The sequence below is a fragment of the Mustela erminea genome, chromosome 10, assembly GCF_009829155.1.
Source record: "Mustela erminea isolate mMusErm1 chromosome 10, mMusErm1.Pri, whole genome shotgun sequence".
Classification (NCBI taxonomy): Eukaryota; Metazoa; Chordata; class Mammalia; order Carnivora; family Mustelidae; genus Mustela; species Mustela erminea.
The window spans coordinates 1,458,859-1,482,187 of record NC_045623.1 but is presented as its reverse complement, the minus strand read 5'-3'; the positions used below and the strand labels follow the sequence as shown (position 1 = coordinate 1,482,187).

General features: G+C 39.4%; 1 protein-coding gene, 1 non-coding gene and 1 pseudogene across 5 annotated transcripts in view; 1 reads left to right on the top strand and 2 right to left on the bottom strand.

Moving 5' to 3' along the window:
• Positions 1-23,300, top strand: part of ARNT (aryl hydrocarbon receptor nuclear translocator) — a 69,269-nt gene extending 45,969 nt beyond the window's left edge. For 2 of the 4 annotated variants that reach the window (XM_032302673.1, XM_032302670.1), the window contains 14 exons: positions 691-756; positions 1,178-1,263; positions 2,792-2,868; positions 8,355-8,489; positions 10,820-10,894; positions 14,986-15,137; positions 17,469-17,579; positions 17,719-17,791; positions 17,963-18,074; positions 18,251-18,353; positions 18,730-18,877; positions 19,683-19,845; positions 20,389-20,555; positions 21,294-23,300. In XM_032302673.1, the coding sequence (XP_032158564.1) occupies positions 691-756; positions 1,178-1,263; positions 2,792-2,868; positions 8,355-8,489; positions 10,820-10,894; positions 14,986-15,137; positions 17,469-17,579; positions 17,719-17,791; positions 17,963-18,074; positions 18,251-18,353; positions 18,730-18,877; positions 19,683-19,845; positions 20,389-20,555; positions 21,294-21,383 (1,558 nt within the window). In that variant the 3' untranslated portion in view covers positions 21,384-23,300. The remainder of the gene's footprint in view (positions 1-690; positions 757-1,177; positions 1,264-2,791; positions 2,869-8,354; positions 8,490-10,819; positions 10,895-14,985; positions 15,138-17,468; positions 17,580-17,718; positions 17,792-17,962; positions 18,075-18,250; positions 18,354-18,729; positions 18,878-19,682; positions 19,846-20,388; positions 20,556-21,293) is intronic. The other 2 variants (XM_032302672.1, XM_032302671.1) reach the window with 2 other exon arrangements.
• On the bottom strand, positions 11,521-12,522 carry LOC116567557 (annotated as a pseudogene).
• On the bottom strand, positions 12,919-13,112 carry LOC116568431. Its single transcript, XR_004276633.1, has one exon. It is a non-coding gene; the product is annotated as a U2 spliceosomal RNA (small nuclear RNA).
• Positions 23,301-23,329: the final 29 nt, after the last annotated feature.

The following is a 23,329-nucleotide window of genomic DNA, read 5'->3' as shown; positions in this document are numbered from 1 at the left end:
TTGTGGTTTTGTCTAATATTGGGAATTGAGAACCTCACAAAGTTGTTAAAACCATGAGGTAATAAATATTTGTAAAGATGCTTAGAATAGTATACAGTATATATTAAACTCTGGGTAAGTTTTAGCCATTATTTTAAAGAAATGAGATAAGGAAGGTAGAGAGGGTGGGAGAATGTCCCAATATGTGGACACGACCTATGTAGAGACATAGAAAAGAGCAAGATAAATAATAAAGAAGTGTGGCAAATAGATTGGGTTGTGGTATAGAACAGGAGTCTGCAGACCACACCTCTTTGTTTGTGGTTGTAAATATTTGTATTTGTAAATAAAGCTTTATAGGAACATAGCAATGTGCATTTGTTTATGTGTTGTCTATGGCTGTTTTCATGCTCTGATGGCTCGTTGCAACAGATTGTATGACCCACAAAAGCTGAAATATTTAGCGTCTGGTCCTTTACACAAAAAGTATACTGACCACAGTGTAGAGAATGTCTGCATTTGAAGATTATGTGGAATATTTTGAACTTCAAATTCTGGACAGTTTTAGAAATACAAGTTTTAGAAATATCAAGCCCGACTTCTTTATCCTTCTGTGTCTAATCCAGAGCCCCTTTTTCTGGCTGTTAGTGGATGGAAAGTTCTTTAATAGTACAGCTTAATTGCTGTTAATCTCTCCGTTCTTTGAAACAGGTGTGGCAGTAGCTCAGTGGACCCAGTCTCCATGAATAGATTGAGCTTTGTGAGGAACAGATGCAGGTGAGGTCCTGAACAATGAAGAACCAAAGGGATGGCCAAGTACCTGTAGAGATCATCACCTTTTCAGCCATCTTACTGTAGTACTTCTTTCAACAGCCCTCACCTTCATCCTTCACTTTCCAGTTACTTTTTTGGGGGTGGGGGAGGGGGCAATATTTTCCTAAACTTTTACAGCCTCCTTTGCTTATCTTGTTTGAAGAAGTTGCCCTACCACTTTACCAACTTTCTTTCTGCTACACTACCTTTCTGTTTCTTTACTTTGGCAAGGGTCAGAAATATGGTGGTCACTTTTGGGTGGGAGAGGTCAAAAAGTGACCAGTTTTCTAAACATCCAAGAGCCTAAAGTTAAAGGTACTAAGCCAGCATTGCCTTTTAAATGTTACTGGGTAGGGTTTTCTCCTCACACATGTACTTCTTCTAGGAATGGACTTGGCTCTGTGAAGGATGGGGAACCTCACTTTGTGGTGGTCCACTGCACAGGCTACATCAAGGCCTGGCCCCCAGCAGGTAGGAAAGTTGAATTTCTCCCATGGTGCAGCAGGTTTGTCACAGAGTCTGAGTTAGCTAACATTTATCATGTACCTGGTATGCAAAATGTACTGTGGTATAAACTGTAAGAAAATAACAAAGAAAAAGCAGGCTCCTGCCCCTCCTGTATATTCCAGCTGGGGAGATGGATTACTCAGACTTAAAAATGATTCAGTGTTGGCGGTATCACAGAATGCAATTTTTCAACATGCAGACTTATAATAATATATACTGAATACCAATTTTCTAAATTTTTTGTGCAAAGAAACAGTTGGCATTGAGTGCAGTTAATTTGGGAAAGCTTTTTAAAGTAGAAGCATTACTTGGAGGGAGAAGAGGGAAGTGACTTAATAGTAGTAACTTATAAGTGGGGTATTCTCTTTAAAGGCCTCAAATCAAGATGTGAGCACATTAGCTTAGCTAGAACTTGAAGTCAAATAGAAAATGTGAGAAGGGTGGTTGAGTGCAGGAATCAGCCTTTTAAACTGTTTTGTCAGAATTTCCAGATCTTAGCAACTTTATTACTTTGCTGCTAGATGGGTGTAATGGGGAAATGGGATTGTAGGGAGAGGGAAACTAAGACAGAAGGAGGCAAGGTGGTATATTTGGGGGAATAAATCAGACTTTGTATAAAAAAAAAACCTGGGTTTGATTCTGGCATTGTTACTTACTAATGGTATAACTTAGGGTAAGACATTTGACCTGTATAAAAAGAACCCCTCAGTTCTCTCATCTATAATTTGGAGGTAATATATCCCACATAGAGTTATTTTGAAGATTAGAGTTAATGTAAGAAAAGCACTTAGCCCAGTGCCTGGCATATATATGCACTCAATAAATGGTAATTAAATGTAATTGAGAAAAATTAATTTTAAGTGTAGTGACATTTGAGCCTTTTAGTTTATATACTGAATAAACCATACATTTGCCATATTATACATGGTCTTTTATACTTCTGTATTGCTCTCAAATAATATTTTTCTTGGTAAAAAGACTATATATGCAAAGACTAGAGAGAAAATGCAATCTTCTTCCTTTTCCACAAAAAACATTGAAACTTTGGCTTCTCTCTTTTCCAAAGGACATAAGTAACTAGCTTTTGATGTTGGTTTAATTTCATTTTTAGTTGTTTGCTTATTTTAAAACACAAGGTGGGCAAGACATCTGTTGCCTGCCTACGGTATTAGTCCTAGAATAAATGACTGTCTCCATATGTTTGTTTGACCAGTACAGTTTTTTAGAATACTTTGAGTGGGACTTGTACTCTATAGTTTATTACAATTAATATGGCTAAAATATATGAATTAATACATGTAAAAATACTTTAAACAGTATCTGGCATATATGGTAAGTTCTGTGCAGTTGTTCTGTGCAGAGTAATTCAGCACTCTGTTATTTTATACCTAGTCTCTTCATACCTACATGTATTTTAAATCTTTTTCTATCTGAATTGAAGGCAGTTGAGTTTGAGATCCCTCTTAAACCTTTTAATTTCACCTTCCTGAAGGTGTCTCCCTCCCAGATGATGATCCAGAGGCAGGCCAGGGGAGCAAATTTTGCTTAGTGGCCATTGGCAGACTGCAGGTAAGTATGAATTTTCCACATCTATATCATCTACTTTCTTTTCTTCCTTTCTTTTTAAAAATCTTCTTACACATTTTTTTTTTTTAAAGAGAACATCTGTTTCTTTCTTTTTTTTTTTTTTTTTTTTAAAGATTTTATTTATTCATTTGACAGAGATTACAAGTAAGCAGAGAGGCAGGCAGAGAGAGAGGAGGAAGCAGGCTCCCTGCTGAGCAGAGAGCCCGATGTGGGGCTCGATCCCAGGACGCTGGGATCATGACCTGAGCCGAAGGCAGAGGCTTTAACCCACTGAGCCACCCAGGCGCCCCCTTCTTACACATTTTTAAAAACTTTAATTCCAGTGTAGTTAACATATGGTGTCATATTGATTTATTAGCATATTAGTTATATGAGGTGTACAATATAGTGATTTAGCAATTCTTTTTATTTATTTATTTTTAAGAGAGAGACAGATGTGGGGTGAAAGGGCAGAGGGAGAGATAGAATCTTAAGCTGGGTGCTCTACACCCAGCACGGAGCCCAGTATGGGGCTTGATCTCACATCCTAGATGATGACCTGAGCTGAAATCAAGAGATGCTTAACCAGCTGAGTCATCCAGGTGCCTGTTGATTCAAGATGACTACACATTACTCAGTGCTCATCAGAAGTGTACTCTTAGGTGGGGGGTTGAGTCAAATGAGTGATGGGTGTTAAGGAGGGCGTTTGTGATGAGCCCCAGGTGTCATATGCAAGAGAGAGAATATAAGCAGGGGCAGAGGGAGAGGGAGAAGCAAACTCCCTGTGGAACAGGGAGTCCAGTGCAGGGCTCAGTCCTAGAACCCTGGGATCATAACCTGAGCTGAAGGCAGATGCTTAACTGACTGAGCCACTGAGGCGTCCCATCTTTCTCTTTACTTTTTTACTGGTTTAATTTGTGGTTACCATTAGGTTTGTGTTAAGCATATGGCAGTTTATGTTAAATTCATGGTCACTTACGTTTGAACTCATTCTTTATTCCTCTTCTCTTCACGTTTTAGGTATATTGGTGTCATACTTTGCAGCCTTTTATTTTGTGAATTCCTTGACTGATTTTTATAAACATACTTCATTTTGCTGGTTTTGTTTTTCCTACTTTTCTTACTCCTACTTACTGTCTCAAAGAGTTCCCTTTAACATTTCTTACAGGGCTGGTTTAGTGGTCATGAATTTCTATAACTCTTGCTTGTCTGGGAAACTTTATCTGTCCTTCTGTTGTGAATAATAGCCTTGCTGGATAGAGCATGCTTGGCCACAGGCTTTCTTCTTTCAGCACTTTGAATATATCATGCTACTCCTTCTGTCCTGCGAAGTTTCTTCTGAGAAATCTACTGATTACCTTAAGGTTTTCCCTTGTATGTAACTGTTTTTCTTCTTTCTGCTTTCATTTACTTATTTTTTTTAAAAAGATTTTATTTATTTATTTGACAGAGAGACAATGAGAGGGAACACAAGTAGGGGGAGTAGGGGAGAGAGAAGCATGGAGCCCAGTTAGGGGCTCGATGCCAGGACCCCGGTATCATGACCTGAGCCGAAGGCAGGCGCTTAATCACTGAGCCACACAGGCACCCCTCTTTATGCTTTTAAAATTCTCTCTCTCTCTCTCTTTTTTTTTTTAAGATTTATTTATTTATTTGACAGACAGAAATTACAAGTAGGCAGAGAGGCAGGCAGAGAGAGAGAGGAGGAAGCAGGCTCCCCACTGAGCAGAGAGCCCGATGCGGGGCTGGATCCCAGGACCCTGGGATCATGACCTGACCCGAAGGCAGAGGCTTTAACCCACTGAGTCACCCAGGCGCCCCTTAAAATTCTCTCTTTAGGGGCGCCTGGGTGGCTCAGTGGGTTAAGCCGCTGCCTTCGGCTCGGGTCGTGATCTCAGGGTCCTGGGATCGAGTCCCACGTCGGGCTCTCTGCTCAGCAGGGAGCCTGCTTCCTCCTCTCTCTCTGCCTGCCTCTCTTCCTACCTGTGATCTCTCTCTGTCAAATAAATAAATAAAATCTTTAAAAAAAAAAAAATTCTCTCTTTATCTCTTCTTTTTACCAGTTTAATTATTGTATGTCTTGGAGTAGACCTCCCTAGGTTGATTTTGTTGGGGACTCTGTGTGCCTTCTGGATCTGGATTTCTGTTTCCTTCCCCAGATTGGGGAAATTGTCGGCTATTCCTTATTCAAATAAATTTTCCGCCCCCTTTTCCCCTCTCTTCTCCTGGGATCCCTATAATTGAATTTTCTTATGCTTGCTGGCATCACTGAGTTCCCTAAGTCTGTTTTCATTTTTATATCTTTCCTTCTCTCCCTCACTCTCAGGCATGCTTGATTGCTTCCCATCATTCTGTCCTCCAGCTTGCTGATCTGTTCTTTTGTTTCCTCTAGTCTACTATTCATTCCATCTAGTGTATTTTGAATTTAATTTGCTTTTTTAAGATTTATCCATTTATTTGAGAGAGAAATGGCAAGAGCGGAAACACAAGCAGAGGGAGTGGGAGAGGGAGAAGCAGGCCTCCTGCTGAGCAGGGAGCCCAATGATGTGGGGCTCAATCCCAGGACCCTGGGACCATGACCTGAGCTGAAGGCAGATGCCCAATGACTAAGCCACCCAGGCACCCTGTGTTTTTAATTTTAGTTACTGAGTTTTTGTTTTTGGGTTTTTTTTTTAAATCTCTGATTGGTTCTTTTATGTTTTCCTGTCTCTGTTAAGGATCTCACTGAGGGGGCGCCTGGGTGGCTCAGTGGGTTAAGCCGCTGCCTTCGGCTCAGGTCATGATCTCAGGGTCCTGGGATCGAGTCCCGCATCGGGCTCTCTGCTCAGCAGGGAGCCTGCTTCCTCCTCTCTCTCTCTCTCTCTGCCTGCCTCTCTGCCTACTTGTGATTTCTCTCTGTCAAATAAATAAATAAAATCTTTAAAAAAAAAAAAAAAAAAAAAAGGATCTCACTGAGGTCCTTCATTCTCTTCTCAAGTCCTCTGTACTTTAAAGTCTACATCAGGCATATTACTTATCTCTGTTTTGTTTCCGTCTCTTGCTGTGATTTTGTCCTGTTACTTCATTTGGAACATATTCCTCTGTGTCCTCATTTTGTCTAACTCTTTGTTTCTTTGTGTTAGGAAATTTAGGTACAGCTCCTGCTCTTGCGAGTAGTGACCTATAGTGCACGTCCCCTGTTCATCAGAATGTCGTGCTCCAGGGGTGTCTCATATGTATGTTATGTGTGCCTTGCTCTTGTGGCTGAGCAGCTTTTGCCTTTAGTCCAGTCATCTGCAATGGCTCTCTGTCTAGTGTGGGCAGGGTTTGGTCCTTGTACTGGATCATTGTAGTGGGCCAGTCTTAGGATGCTATGGGCTTAAGTTGAGTCAGACCAGGCATTTTCCAGATATAAGTAGCTCTGAATGCATAGGAGTGGGGTGCATGATGTTAGCAAGGTTTGCAGGAGTCAGCTATGGGAGGAGACCTGGTGTTGCAGCCTGGCTAGCGGGGGTATGCCCACAGGTGTATGCATGAGTGGGGCATGCTGTTAGCAAGTGAAGTACTGAGTGTTGGTATCATACTGGCTCCTGCAGATGTCAGTGTGTTTGTGCTAACGGAGGAAAATGGCACTAGGCAGCTCCTTTAGTACTAGAGGAATTTTCCAGTGATCCTTGCCTCTCCAGCACATGCTCTGAAATTAGTAAACAGTTCTCTCTTCTTTATACCCCGGGTGTTTTTCAGAGTGCTGCTTCTGTGCTGTATCTCCATGGGGCTGTTTGTTGTGCTCTCGCTTTAAGGGTGGGGACTTGGTTTCCTCTTGCCCTCCCAGCTTTCCCATGAGCCTGCTGATACTTAAGTGTTCCAGGTTTTAAGCCCTGCTGTTGATAAGCAGTTCTTGAAATTCAGCCCCTCTGGTTTCAAACCAAATGTTATTGGGATTTGTCTTCCCTGTGGGGTCTCCCTGGTGTGATAGTCTGTTTCTCTCCCTTCCCTGTGCCCACTGAGTTCTTCCTTCCTGTGGACAGTCCACGGGTCCTTTTAGTGTATCCATTTAGTCTTCCTACTCTCTTCAGTGTGGCCTCTTCTCTGCATTTAGCTGTGGAGAGTTTGTTCTCGAAGTCTTTGGTTCCTTTTCTGGGTTATTTACACCATTGCGGCTGTTACCTGGTTGTATCTATGGGGCGAGGTAAGTTTAGGGTTTACCTACTCCACCATCTTCCCTGGAAGTCCCGTATCATTCCTTTTCAGTGAGAAGAACTCTCTTTCAGGACTTGTTGATGTTATTTTTCTTTTACTCTCTACATACAAATGAGTTCTGTGAAACCCCAGATTTTGGGAAGAACATAGCATTCACAGTGCTTCTCTTCTTGGATAGCAGAAGTTGAAAAGGATAAGAGAGGGAGGGAGATCTTTCCCCCTTATCTTTCATACTGTGAACTTCATAGTGCTGAATTTTCTCTTTGTAATTAATTTCTTCTGCTTCTACACAGAAGAAGAGAGATCTGTTTTTTAAAGATTTATTATTAGAGAGAGGGAGGGAGAGAGAGAGCACAAGCAGGGGGAGCAGTAGGCAGAGGAAGGAGCAAGTTCTCTGCCAAGCAAGGAGCCTGATGTGGGACTTGGTCCCAGGAATCTGGGATCGCGACCTGAGCCAAAGGCAAATGCTTAACTGATTGAGCTACCCAGGCATTGTAGGAGAAGGGAGATATTTTTATTTTATTTATTTATTTATTTATAACAATTTGTTGCATTTTTTAAAAAATATTTTATTTATTTATTCGACAGAGAGAGATCACCAGTAGGCAGAGAGAGAAAGAGCGAGGAAGCAGGCTCCCTGCGCAGCATAGAGCCTGATGCAGGACTTGATCCTAGGACCCTGAGATCATGACCTGAGCCGAAGGCAGAGGCTTAACCCACTGAGCCACCCAGGCACCCCTTTTTATTTTATTGTTTTATGACTAGAAAAGTGGAATTATTCTTTTCATAAAATTAGGTAAGTTTCTTGGTTACTGGGGACTAATTTTCTAATCAAACATAGCCTAGCTAAATGAAAGTAGGTGAGTTTTGAGTTGAATGAATTTTAATCTTTTCACAAAGTTGGTATAGGATACATATGTGGGAGTGGAACTAGCCCTCTTACCCTCTGTGATTGTGATTGTCATTTTTTTCCTGTTTGGATGAGATGGAAGCTCAGAAATTCCTAAAATTGAAGTGTCGTGTCTATATATATGACCATGAGGAGATGGGAAATGTATCTGTAAAGAATGGTATCAGGGTGCCTGGGTGGCTCACATGGTTAAGCCTCTGCTTTCAGCTCAGGCCATGATCCCAGGGTCCTAGGATCAAGTCCCGCATCAGGCTCCCAGCTCGGCAAGGAGCCTGCTTCTCCCTCTCCCTCTGCTGCTCCCCCTGCTTATGCTCTCTCTTTGTCAAATAAATAAAAATCTTAAAAAAAAAAAAAAAAAGAATGGTGTCATTTTATCTTGTTTTTATCTCTTTACTTTCAGGTAACTAGTTCTCCCAACTGTACAGATATGAGTAATGTTTGTCAACCAACAGAGTTCATCTCTCGGCACAACATTGAGGGAATCTTCACTTTTGTGGATCATCGCTGTGTGGCTACTGTTGGCTACCAACCACAGGTGAAGAGCTGGAGCTGTTAAATCATTGATACTGAAGCCTGTTTTCCCTTGGTTTTGTTGAGATTATTCAATCGTGTATTCCAGAAGAGCCAAAACATATCAGGCCCAGATCAGAAAAAGAGATGAACCTATTCTTCCTGTAGCTTAATTTATTCTCAGGTTTTTACCAATGTCATTCATCCAGTCTAGAAAAATATGGCAGCTCTCACATAGGAACAGTGGGCGTGGATATGTATTTATTTTTTGTTGTTGATATTAATACAGATAATAATGCAGGAGAGTTCATTTTAATTAATTGTAATGGTATGACCATCGTTAAATGATTTATGTAATCACTTAGGTTAGGTACATAGTAACCCACAAAATACACAAGTTTGGCCCTGGTTATTATGATTTTATTGAGATTTCTCATTCAGCAGAGCAGGTAGCTATACCAGAGTTGAGCAATAAATCATTATAGAACCCTTCAAAACTGTATGACCAGGAGAGACTTCTGGCTATGGCTCTGTGAAGAAGTTGGCAAAAAAAAGGTCTTGAAAAAGAACAAAGTTGGAGGATTTGCAGGATTTGATTAAACACCTGTTATAAAGCTTTTGTCATCAAGGTAGTGTGATATCTGTATAGGGATAGATATACAGATCAATAGAACAGAATATAGTCTCTTTTCATATTTATGGTCAACTGACTTTCAACAAAGATGTCAGGACAATTCAGTGGAGAAAAGATTCTTTTCAACAATGGTGGTGGAAAAGTTGGTTATTTCCCCCCACACAAAGGACGTAGACTCTTTCTTATACCACAGACAGAGATCAACTCAAAAACATAAATGCACAAGAGCTAAAGTTATAAAACTTACAGAAGAACATAGGAGATTATCTTTGGGATCTTGAGTTAGACAAAGTTTTCTTCTGTGACACCAGAAGCATGGTTCACAAAAGAAAAAACTCATAAGTTGGATTTCATGAGAATTAAAATTTACCCTCTTAACAGGACATCATTAAGAAAGTGAGAATATCATCCACAAATGGGGAAAAAATGTTGCAAATCATATACCTGAAAAAGGATTTGTAACCAGAATATACAAAAGAACTCTTACAAATGATTAAGATAAAATAAAAGATAAGATAAAAAGGGCACAAGATCTGAATAGATATTTCACCAAAGAAGAAACATGAATGGCTATAAAAAGATACTCATCATGGGGCGCCTGGCTGGCTCAGTTGATGGAACATGTGACCCTTGATCTTGGGGGTTGTAGGTTCAAACCCATGTTGGTTGTAGAGATTATTTAAAATCTAAAAAAAAAGATGCTTGTCATCATCAGTCAGTAGGAAAGTGCGAATTAAAACCACAGTGAGATACTGTTGTATGTCCACTAGAATGTGCACAGTGAGATACCACATTATGTTCACTATTATCAAAAAGTGTTGTAAGAATGGGGAGAAATTGTAACTGTTAGACATTGTTGGCAGACCTGTAAGATGGTATAGCCACTTCAGAAAAACATTTTGGAAAAATGGAAGAGTTTTGTAAATTGTAAGACATTAAATGTATACATAATCCTATAATCTAGCACTTCTACGCCTAAGCATTTACTCAAGGGAAATGAAACCTTTGTTCACATGAAGTTTTATATACAGGTGTTCATAGTTGTATTATTCACAGTAACCCCAAAGTGGGAAAATTGGAAATGTCCATTAACTAGTGAATGGATACACAACTGTGAAATAGCCATGTTAGAATACTGCTGAGTAATAAAAGGAATATACTATTACTATGTGCAGCAACATAGATGAGCTCCAAAAATCTTAAGTTACATGTAAGAAATCAGACCCAGTAGACTACATATTATATGATTCCATATGACATTTCTAGAAAGACAACACTAAAGCAGAAGGGAGGTCACTGGTTGACTAGGAGGTTGGGAGCAGATGTTGACTACAAACAGGCAAAAGAGAACTTTGGGAGCAGTGGACATGTTCTGAAACTGGATTTGTGGTAATAATGTATAAATATAATGTATAAATATGTTAGAGGCCATCAAATTGTGGATTTAGAATGAGTGAATTTATGTGTACATTAGACCTCAAATGTGTAAAAATACAGCTAAAATAAATATATAATATTCTGAAAAACAGAAATGTTTTAGAAGCCATTTGCTTAGCAGATTCTGTATTCTTTTGTTTTGTCTTTTTTTCCTCTCCCCCCACACTTACTATAAACCCTAGGCTAAACACAGGAGACATAAAATCTAAGTCTTTTGCTGATAGGCCAGGAAAGTTAGATAATCATAGAAGTGTCCATCTTACTCCCTCTTTTTTCACTTTTAGGAACTCTTAGGAAAGAATATTGTAGAATTCTGTCATCCTGAAGACCAGCAGCTTCTAAGAGATAGCTTTCAACAGGTAACTTTTCCCCATGGTTTGGATCTGAATAATATTTTAATCTAATCAAATCTAATAGTTGTTATATTAATTCCTCAGACATTTATTGACCACTGATTGAGTACTGTGACAGGCATCATAATCTTATGTCCTTTAAAACAAAACCTGTATTTTTAAGGAACAGAAAAGGGCTAGTGTTTTGAAACTATGGATAATATCCAAGGTATTTTGGCTTTGGCTACTCAACTGTCCTGTATCCAGCTAGCTGTATCCAAGAGACTCTTTAAAGTGCTTAAAGTATTCTAGGACTCACTGAACTGTGGGTGGTGGTAGGAATAATCATTTCATGGTTGTTGTTGTTTTTTTAAAAGATTTTATTTATTTGACAGAGAGACATCGAGAGAGGGAACACAAGCAGGGGGAATGGGAGAGGGAGAATCAGGCTTCCCGCTGAGCAAGGAGCCTGACACAGGGCTGGATCCCAGGACCCTGGGACCATGACGTGAGCCGAAGGCAGACACTTAACAACTCAGCCACGCAGGCGCCTCTCATGGTTCTTTTATAGATCATTAAGAGTTAACTCTAAACGAATAAGATTTTTATTTATTAAATGTTGAATTTTAATCAGATTCTTGGGCTAGTAGCTCTTATCCATCAGCTCATTCAGCTTTAGTACTAGTCTTATCCCCAGTGGCTTTTCCAGAACTAATACCTTCACTGCGAAGCTCCATGAGTTTTCCTAGTTCAAACTTGGGCTTCTTCAGCATTTTTCCTTTTGTTACAAAGACATTGTGCAGTGGACAAACAGATTGGTAAGCCTTTTCTGTGTCTTTTCTGATGCTATCTGGAATCAGCTTATTGACCACTTCTTTCCAAGTCATTTGTCTTCACCTCTCAGGTCATGATTTCCATCATCATTTTCCAAATTCGGCAGACCTGTTGATGTTGAGCATAGGAGGTCTTCTGAATCTGATTGTTGCCTTTTTTAGTAAAACCAACACAAAATAGGGGCGTCTGGGTGGTTTATTTGGTTAAGCGCCTGACTCTTGACTACAGCTCAGGTCATGATCTCAGGGTTGTGAGATCGAGCCCCAGGTCAGGCTCCTCACTCAGCTGGGAGTCTCCTTGAGATTCTCTCTCTCCCTCTGCTCTCCCCATCCCTGCCACCCTGCATGCATGCATGCATGCACTCTGTCTCTCAAATAAATAAATCTTTAAAAAAAATTCTGTTAACAAAATAGGCAAAGCAAGTAACCATTGGTAGTCTTAACATTACTATGAGTTTCAGTCATTGTTTGCCATTTTTTGACCATAGAGCACATTTTGTCACAGGTAAGATCCATGCCATGGAAATTATGCAGTTTTTGCCCTGAACATCCTCAGTAATTAGATTGAGTTTTCTAAGTGCAGCTTCATCATTCTGCAGATCAGCAAGGCTCACTTCAAAAACATGATCCTGAGGCCATCGGATGTGATTTTGGTTCATTGAATTCTCATGATTAGTGTTTTTCAAATATTTTCTTATATTGAACAAGTTGAACAAGTTGGTGCTTTCACATTGTGCCTGTTTTTCTTAGAAAATGGATCAATCACTTCTTGGCTTCCTTTTTGCTACCTCTTGTTGGGTGCTTGTTCTTGCCATCCTGCATGGCACTGCTCCGGAAGCCAAAAGGCAAGAGTTAGTAATTGTAAACTCTTTTTTTTTTTTTTTTTTTAAATAAATCTTCCTAAGAAACTCAGAAAATAGTCAACTTAAGTACAAGAAAGCAAAACCTTGGAGAGGAAATTACTGAAGACAGAAACAAAAAGAAAGGAGAAATGAACAAAAACTATTTCTACCATTGGCATAATCATACTTCATTCATGCTTCTAGTACAGTGTAAGACACCCATGGTGCATATATTTATATATATACACACACCTCCCCCTACAGGAGGCCAGATACAAGCCATCTGCTCAGGCACTCACTCAGAGGCAGAGACATTCCAATACACACAGGTTGCCCCTGCAGCTCGAGCTGGCTTTAGGCACCTAAGTATTCCCCAAGGGAGTGCCCCATTCCTGGAGTTATTGTAATACCAGGTTGATGCATGGCGTGGATGGGGAGCAAATCTCCTATTCCATCTCCCTGCTCCAAAAATCCATTTAATATATTGTCCTCAGATAGAGGACGTGTCATATATTAAAATGATAGGAACAGATACTGCACTTGATTTTAGCCAGAAGGCCAAAAATAAACTAACACTGTTATTTTCAGGCCCCAGATTCTAAAAATAAGTGGTGAATTTAATTTCAGTACAGGTTTAGCTTTAGGAAGCAGTTCTTTGTAGTAGACTGATTTCTCTTTGCGCCTCAGTAGTGTTCTTACACAATAGGTATAATAACAGTACTTAAATTCAGAGGGTTATTGGGAAGATTAAGATAATGCATTTAAAGCAAATAACCCAACATCTGGAGAAAATTAGATGATGGCAGTAAGATGTCTCTCTGTCTCCTAGAACTTCAGCATTACCAGTTCCATGCACTCAGCTGCAGCTCGCAGAAGAATCACATTTTGTGTTTGTGTAGGCTCAGAAAAACCGTTCTGAAAAACTATTCTGACTTCTGTTGAATCCATTCAGAACTAAGGACATGGACCTTCAGCAGTGGGAGAAGATACTGTACTGTGTATTTTAAATTCTTGAAATTCCTAACCTTACAATTTCTGGTCACAGAGTATTATTTTATCACTTCTAGAAAATGTTTATTGCAAAACAGCTTTAATGACTCCTGTATATTCTACATAATCTTGAGGTTATTATTTTGACATTAGTTGCTGCTATGATTTTAGGGTACTTAGATAAAGGTGCTTTTTAATGGAGGGTCTCCAACTACTTACTTAGCTGCTGATTTCCTGATTTTGGTATTTCTTAAGTCTAGTTAGATTTATATTTCTTTTTCAGTAATAAATTTAGTTATTTCCAACAAAGCTTGTTTTCCTTTTTTCTCCATTTTGGTTACTGCAGTGCTGTGTGTCACACCTGATTTGTGAGAAGTGTGTGTGTGTGTGTGTGTGTGTGTGTGTGTGTATAAAATGTGCCATTTTATTATTGCTAAGTGAAGTATATCCCATTTTCTTCTGTAATTCTCAGTCCGCTTTAATGTCAGCAGTTATTTCTACACAGTTATTTCCACACTTAAACACAAATGTTACCACTTTTTGTTAAAAAAAAAACAACAAACCTTATAAAGGCTGGGTATATTGAAGCACTGGGCTTATACTTCACTGGAATAGATATATACCTTAGTAAGCAGGTTTCGAATCCAGTACTTAGTTATGTACAAATGTAATTGTATTCATTCTGTATATATTTCACAGTGAGCACATGTAAGAATTAAAGGCTATTTAGTATTGTTTAAATGTAAATGTTCATATCTCATATCTTTTTTATTATGTTAAATAAATACTGATGTTCTTTAAAAAAAAATTAAAAAACAACGTAGCCCAGTGCTTGACATATAATAACTATAAAATGTTAGCTACTAATCCTTATTTATTGTTAGGGAGAGAGGTTCAAAAGATAATTTTCTGTTTCATAAGACTAGAAACTAAAATAATCTAAAATTACTTTATTTTAAAAAATAGAAACAAAACAAGGCTAAAGCTAACTTATTTTTATTTATAGAAACCTCCATGGCTGCTATGAAAACAAATTCTCAAGGTTTGGGGGGAAAATCCTAGGATTGAGGAGCAACATGTAAACTATTCAGTATCAAACTACAAATTTCTACAATAGACTGTAAAGCTAAAGCCACATTATCTTTAAGGGATTTTCCACAAGAAGTGGGGAAACAGTCTTTATTTTCCTGGAAAAAAATTGTTACTCCTGTTTGACTTTGACTAGAGTGGTCAGATAGCTGCTTGGGACTCTGGGAAGAAAAATAAGTATACCTCCTTATTATTTAGCACTTAGCTTTCATTCTACATGTTGTTTCATCAGTAACCTTGAAAGAGACTGATACTTCAAGGACAGTATCACACAAATCTTAGGTTTGTAGAAATGGGAAATTAAAAAAAAAATTCTAAAGAAAGTTTTTTGTGGGTTTCACTGATAGCATGAAAATTTTTTCAGGTGGTGAAATTAAAAGGCCAGGTGCTGTCTGTCATGTTCCGGTTCCGGTCTAAGAACCGAGAGTGGCTCTGGATGAGAACCAGCTCCTTTACTTTCCAGAACCCTTACTCAGATGAAATTGAGTACATCATCTGTACCAACACCAATGTGAAGTATGTACCATAAAGGCCTTTTCCAAGGTTGGGACATCTCGTGGGCCAAGTCTGCTTAGCTTTATTAAGCCTGTCTCCTACTTTTCTGCTTTACCTACCTTTGTGGTAGTAAGCCATTAGTTTGAAGTTCCTCATCTTCCAACTTACCATAGGATTTGGGATAGTTCATCCAGCTAGAATAAGAGTTTTAACAAATAGTACTTCAGAGAGTAAGTTCTGAGATGTGAACGGTGTGTGTTTCTATTTTATGCTTCAACCCTTTCTAGAAACGATATTGATTTAAATACCAGTTTATTGCTCTCTTCTGGTAGGATTTTCATCTAGAGCAGGTGTCTGCAGACTCTTTTTTGTAAAAGGCCAGGTAGTAATTATCTTAGCTTTGTGGGGCATATGATCTCTACTGAATTATCCAGCTCTGCTATTATAGCGTGAAAACAGTCCTAGCAAATGAAATGAACAAAGATGGCTATGTCCCAACAAACTTTTTATTTATGAAAACAGGCAGTAGACTGGATTTTGCTCATGGACCGTAGTTTACTGTAGACCATAGCTACATCCATTCTTGTTAGTTTTTATTGCTTGATTCCTTTCTGTTTGAGATTTTCTTTCTCAACTTGGTGAAAAACAGTTTTTGCAATAGATTGCACATGCCATGAAGTACACCCATTTAAAGTGTACAGTTTTTTAGTATGTCACAGAGTTGTACAGTCTAATCTCAGTACATGATCATTTCCCCTAAAAAATTCTGTACTCATTAACAGTCATCCTCCCCATTCCCCAAGTCCTATATGACAACTAATCTAGTTTCTGTCTCTTTAAATTTGTGTGTTCTGGACATTTCATATGAATGGAATCATAGCAATACATGATTCCTTGTAACTGACCTCTTTTGCTTAGTATAATGTTTTAAGGGTCATCTGTGTTGTAGCATTTATCTGTACTTTTTTTTTTAATTGCCAAATAATATTCCTTTGTACGGGGATACATTTTATCCATTCATTAGTTGATGGGCATTGGGTTATTTCTAGTTTTTGACTATTTAGAATGCAGCTATGGACATTTATGTACTAGTTTTATGTGGATATGTTTTTATTCTGTTGGATATACCTAGGAGTGGAATTGCTGGGTCACATGGTAACTTTGAGGAACTGCCAAACTATTTTCCAAAGCTTCAGTATCCTTTTACACTTCCATTAGCAGTGTAACGAGGGTTCCAGTTTCTCCATATTCTTACTTTTTTTAATATACAATCCCAGTGGATGTCATTTGTCAGGTTACTTCTTTTCCATTTAATCCATCTATATAGAATTGGCCCTGAGCCTAGCTCTTGAAGATCTGCGTAGAAATTATTATCAAGTATAAATAATACCTGGTGACAACATTGAGTCTGTGTCCTCCTTCTCTTAGGACTTCAAGGTTTAATTCTTATCTGATTAGTATAGCAGAGTAGATTGAGTTAGAAATTGTATTTACATAGGACTCAGGTATAAGGTTGTGGTCACTGTAGTTTCCTAGGGTTTCTTTTTGTTTTTGCATCTTTATATTACAGAATAACTAGTATTGTGTTTCCATTTTGTTTAAATTTTGAAATTTTAAGTACTTTTAAGAACTTGTTTTGGGGGCACCTGGGGTGGCTCAGTTGGTTAAGCAACTGCCTTTGTCTCATACTGCCTTGTGTATGTGCAGTGTCAGATCCTGGAGTCTCAAAATCGAGTCCTGCATCGGGCTTCCTGCTTGACAGGGAATCTGCTTCTCCCTCTGATCCTCCCCCATCTCATGCTCGTGCTCTCTCACTCTCTCTCTCAAATAAATAAATCTTTTAAAAAAAAAAAAAAAGAACTTGTTTTTGGAAATAATGGTGTTCCCTATTTTTACATACTGTTTTCCCTACCAGTTTAATTCTTAAAATTTTTAAATAAACACTTTTTTCAGAAACTTGGAAAGTATGAAAAACTATGAAGAGAAGGAAAAAACTTTTCACTATCCAAAAAGAGTCTTTGTTAATGTTTGTATATATACTGTCAGTTTTTTTACTTAGCTTTTAAAAAACCACAATATACAGATAAACTCATATATACCAATTAGGTATCGAATACCTAAAAGAAATTAGAACCCAAAGAGGATAAACCCTTGTGCTACAGGACATAGTTTTTGTTTGTACCTTGTCGCCCATGGTATGAAATAGCTGCTGAATTGAAGTTACTTAAAGGATTAAACTTCAAAAGGGAATTTATTAGTTATTGCCTCACTTATAAGTGAATCTGTACAGGTGTATGTGCAGTGTCAGATCCTTTTTTTCTTCTCTGCTCTGTCTGCTCTCCGTTTTCTCAGGAACTCCAGCCAGGAGCCAAGGCCTACACTGTCAAACACAATCCAGAGACCACAGCTAGGTCCCACAGCTAATTTACCCCTGGAGATGGGCTCAGGGCAGTTGGCATCCAGGTAAGAAATGGTAGAAGACTCGTTAATGATCAGTGGTCCAGAGAGTGAGCATCTGCAGTCGCATTTGTTGGTTTAAGCCCTTTGCCCACATTAAAAAAAAAAAAAATTCTTTCTGTCCTTACTGGCCTTTAATATATAGGCAGCAGCAACAGCAAACAGAACTGGATGTGGTATCAGCAAGAGATGGACTGGCTGGCTACAGTCATTCCCAGGTTAGTGGTGTCGTTGTCTTTGAAGAAGACTATGATCATTTCCTTAAGAAATGTCCCCCAGTGCCAGTTAGATTGTATGTGCATCTTTATGTGAATGTTAGGGTTATTGAATTGCCATGTTAAATCTTTCATGGTTATTTTTATCATTGTATTCCACACACTTCTGTTCAGCCTGTGACAACCACAGGGCCAGAACACAGCAAGCCCCTCGAGAAGACAGATGGTCTGTTTGCCCAGGATAGAGATCCAAGATTTTCCGAAATCTACTCCAACATCAATACGGGTATGTTTCTTCCTCATTTTCCTTTTAAATTCTCATTCCAATCACTTACTGATGTGCCTGCTGCTGCCTGACATCTTCCCACTTAATCATAATACCTTATGAGTAAATAGGAACTTGCCGAACTAATGTACTACAGCCCCTTGACTGGCCCTCCCCCTACTCCTTTTGGTCCACAGATCAGAGTAAAGGCATCTCCTCCAGCACTGTCCCTGCCACCCAACAGCTATTCTCACAGGGCAACACATTCCCTCCTACCCCCCGGCCGGCAGAGAATTTCAGGTGAGCCCCTTATATATGTGCTGCTTTATGGGGCAACTGATTCAGTTGCTAAATCCAAGTTTCATTCTTCCCTAGCTTTCTCTGGTTATTTTAGACAAAGCAGTAGAATTTGTAGGGCTTAAGATGAGGCAAGCTGCTTTTCTTCCTCCTATTTCTTTGCACCTGTCCTGTTGCTATGTTATAGGTTCCATCTTTGTGTGTCCTGATTGGTGTGTGACTGTCAGTTTTTCTCATCTTTTCCAAATTTTGTTAACTTTTCCTTAACCCCAGGGAAATAAAGGGGACCTAGTAATAGCAGTAGATTGTCCTGTGATTCCTAGATTTTGTAGTAAACCCATCCTTTTAATCTTTTACTGCACTATTTGTTCACTTCTAGAAGTAGTGGCCTGGCCCCTCCTGTAACCATCATCCAGCCATCAGCTTCTGCAGGGCAGATATTGGCTCAGATTTCCCGCCACTCCAATGCCCCACAGGGAGCAGCCCCAGCTTGGACTCCTAGCACCCGCCCAGGCTTCTCTGCTCAGGTAAAAGCATTTCCTCTGTCTGTCCCCTGTGTACTAGTTTTTCTTTGGTTAATTAGGCTTTTTTCCATATGTAAAATTATTGTCATTTATCTTAGATAACTTCTCCCCAACCCCCACCCCCTACCTTCCAAATTTTCTTTTTGTTGGAAGTAGCTAGATAATTGAAAATATAGATAATCCCCAGATCGCAGAGTCTGTGGTTTTCACATACTCACTTTTATTCAGAATTGCTCACACAGAACATATTAAACAGATTTGATTTATAGATTTATTTAGGAGTCAGTTCTGAGTTTCCATTTTGTACTAGAAAGTAAAGGAATAAAGGAGAAAATTAATTATAATTTATACACAGTGATGTCTATTTCTTTTTAAAAAGTGGTTAAGAGCCTCATATAATATATATTATATATGATAAGCTTAAAGCTAATATTCTTTCATATATTAATATATGCTTATATTGCACAGCAATATTTTCAGTAAGAAAGCCCCAACCAAAAAGCAGACTCCAAAATTGTTATATGCAGTATGATCTCAGTTGCATAAGAAATGTATAGGAAAATAAAAACTGGAAAAATTCTCACAACTCTCAGTGTATGAGATAGTTCTTTGCTATTTTCACTTTGTCATACCTGCCTAAAAGTAGTGTCAAAGGAAATTGGCATTAATTAGAAGAAATACAGAGTAGGAAATAAGTGATGAGCTTGGCTCAAAAGAATCCAGTCATTGACAGAAAGTTTACTTATAGGAATGGCATGTGCAATAATGTTAATGTTCCATTTGTTCTCTATCCCTTCCTGTCTTTCAGCAGGTGGCTACTCAGGCTACAGCCAAGACTCGTTCTTCCCAGTTTGGTGTGGGCAACTTTCAGACTCCGTCCTCCTTCAGCTCCATGTCCCTTCCTGGTGCTTCTACTGCATCACCTGGTGCTGCTGCCTACCCTAGTCTCACCAGTCGTGGATCCAACTTTGGTAAGTTTCAGATGAGAAGGGAGGGTAAACTGGAAAATGACACCACTAAAGAGAAAGGATTTGGTAGTTAAAACAGTTTTCTTGGGTCCTGGGTGCAGTGACAGTCCATTTGGAATTTAAAATGTACCCACATGAGGAAGACTTTAGCCCATATGTAAAAGTATATAAGCTATATATTAAATAATGAGCAAATTTAATCTAAATGATCAAAGGACTCTTTTTGGAAAGGCTACTCAGAGAAGAATTAATTTGGGGCTGGGTTTTTTTTTTAAAGATTTTATTTATTTATTTGACAGACAGAGATCACAAGCAGACAGAGAGGCAGGCAGAGAGCCTGACATGGGGCTCGATCCCAGGACCCTGGGATCATGACCTGAGCCAAAGGCAGCGGCTTAACCCACTGAGCCACCCAGGCGCCCCGGGGCTGGGTTTTGAAGTAGAAGAGGCATTGATTAACAGAAGAGCAGAAAGTATCCATGTGCTAGTTTGTCCTCGCCAGTGGAGTTAGTGGCTTAAGGTTGGTTGTCCTTTCTGTATTTCTAGCTCCTGAGACTGGACAGACTACAGGACAGTTCCAGACACGGACAGCAGAGGGTGTAGGCGTCTGGCCACAGTGGCAGGGCCAGCAGCCTCATCATCGATCGAGTTCTAATGAACAACATGTCCAACAGTCATCAGCACAGCAACCTGGGCAGCCTGAGGTCTTCCAGGTGAGAGGGTGAAAAGACTTCAGAAAATCAGAAACTGGAGGAGAAAGGGTCAGGGAGCAGAAACAGAGAAAGAAGTATGCATATGGACTGAGGTATTTTGGAGTGTGTGGGAGAAGCCAGATTGGGGATATATAGGGATAGATGTCATTAACTGGAACTTACTGTGTGATGCACACCGCACAGCCTTTAATCAGAAACCAGACCATTGTTAGTGATGTGAAGCACCATGCAAAGAAGTTAAAGGAAGTCACTCAGTCCCATTAAAGGAGAGCCACATTTGCACTGCACAGTAGCTTGGGTATAAACATACTGCTTGTACCTATTTAGGCCCATTTGTTTAAGTCCTGAGGGGACTGAAAGAACACATAGAGTAATCTTAGGACAAAAGAAGAGCTTGTTGAAAGAAGGCAAAACAGGTTTTGGTGGAAAACAAATGGGGTAAGAGATACTCCATACATGTTCATAGGGGCAAGCAGGTTTTTCTCCTTTTGAAAATAATGGAAAACTAGAAAAGAGCGAAAATGTGGAACTGTAGGAGGAAGCCAGAGAAGGGACTAGGAACCAATATTGTTATCTAAAGGAGTCAGAGCGTTCCTGAGAGTAGGGAAGGCTCAGGGAGCTCAGCCCCGCAAAAGCTCTGTTGGGTCAGGGGTGATGCTTTAGGGGAATGTTGGGAAGAAGCTTGATAAATGTGAGGGATTAAGGTTGTGACTAGATTTGCTCTGTTTCTCTTACCAGGAGATGCTGTCCATGCTGGGAGACCAGAGCAACAGCTACAACAATGCAGAATTTCCTGACCTAACTATGTTTCCCTCCTTTTCAGAATAGAACTATTGGGGTGAGGATAAGGGGTGGGGGAGAAAAATCACTGTTTGTTTTTAAAAAGCAAATCTTTCTGTAAAGAGAATAAAAGTCCCTCTCCCTTCCCTTCCCTCACCCCTAATGTGTATCCCCTGCCCCTCCTGGTCTTTCCTTGACCTTCTGCCTCTGAGATAACATTTATAGAAGAAATGGGGTGAATCCTGAAGGCTTTGGAGATCCTTCGAAAAACTGAGGCTGGGTGAAGTTAAGAATGCCTTTCCTTATGTCTCCTGACCAGAGATTTGTGCAGAAATGATTGTGCTAGGGTCAAGAGGCAGGTTAGAGAACCTGACATCCACTATTTGCCTTGGATACTGTGGCTTGTTTTTGGAAAGAAATTCTGAATAAGGTGGGGGAAAGGAGGAATGTCCTCATATTTGAGGACAATGAAGCATGGTAGGTATATATAGGGCTTCAGGAAGTGAGTATAGACTCTTTCTGCTGCCTGGTGAGTGATGAAGTGAGAGAGGGAGAAAAAGAGGGAAAGAGAGAGAGAGAGAGAGAGTGTGTGTGTGTGTGTGTGTACATGTATGTGCACACATATGTTTCTCTGTTTGTTTCTCCCTATTAGGGAGTTATGCAAAATTTGTCCCAGATTTTATCTTTGTTTTTCTGTGTATTCTTCAAAGAGTCCTAAGGAGTTAAATCTCCTAGGTATTATCCACTTAGTATTGCAGCCAAAGAGTATTTAAATAAATGTCTTTGCTGCACTTATATCTATGCCCAGCCAGTATGCAACTGTAAGCAAATATATAAAGTTTTCTGTTGATATGGTTGGTCTCTCATCGAACATATTTAGTGATAAAGCTGGGTCATTCCGACTTTTGGTGCTCTCACCTTATATGGAAGATCGGCAAACATTACAGGTGTTTAGGGTGGGAAGATAAACCCCTTTCAAAAAACCCCATACTTGGCCATACTTGCTGCATTTTTCTGTCAGAATCACATATGATGTGTGTTCTGTAGAGGTTATTTCTGCATGGAAACTCAACTTCTTGGATTAGCAGTCCCAGTGATATCTTCACTGCTGGAGTTCAAACCAAATACCAAGCCTTCTTGCAAAGTAGCCTCTTTCATCCCATTCTCAATTCAGTCTGGCTAGAGACTGAGACTTCAGTCTTTTCTGGATGTATATACGTTCTTCCGTTTTGCTCCCTCCAATCTTAAGATTGGATTTTGCTTTATCATTAAATCCATGGGATAGATGGGGCCTGGACTCCCATTCTGACAGGGTCACTGAGTTAACTATAGCCATATAAAATGCAGATACCCGTTATTATTCTCATTCTTTACCTTCCTCAGGTAACAGTTACATGTATCAGCCTTTTTTTTTTTTTTTGATTGGCTCAGGCCAGTATCTTAAGTGCAAGACTGAATTAAATAAGAAGACATATTAAACATAGCCATAGGAGACTGAGGAGCACAGATGGCCTTAGAGAGGCTAAGAAAGCATCATTACTGGGTTTTTCTCCCTTTTGTCTCCAGTCTGGTGCCAGGTAGTGGAGTTGAAAAGGAGACAGTTTATTTTTTTATTCTATGTGCACACATACCATATACATATATATTTATATCACAAGTTAAGAAACCAAAAAGTTGAGTTTCCAATGGAATCCTTGTTTTTTAATAATTGACTGTTTTTAAATGTGATCAGGACTATGATATTGTACAGTTATTATTATAGGGCTTTTGGGGAAGGAGAGGGGAGGGAGAAGATGCTCTGGGGGTTTTGTTTCTGCTTTTCCTTCAGGGTTTTATTTTTTGATTGTTTTGTTTTTTTCTTGTTGGCCATTTCTGTACTGCTGGCATCTGTGCTGAGCTTTACAGTGGCGAAAATAATGACATGTAGCAAAGATTTTAAAACAAAATATTTTTTCCTTTTGTAAACTTTCTTGTGTCGTGTGATCTTGATTGCG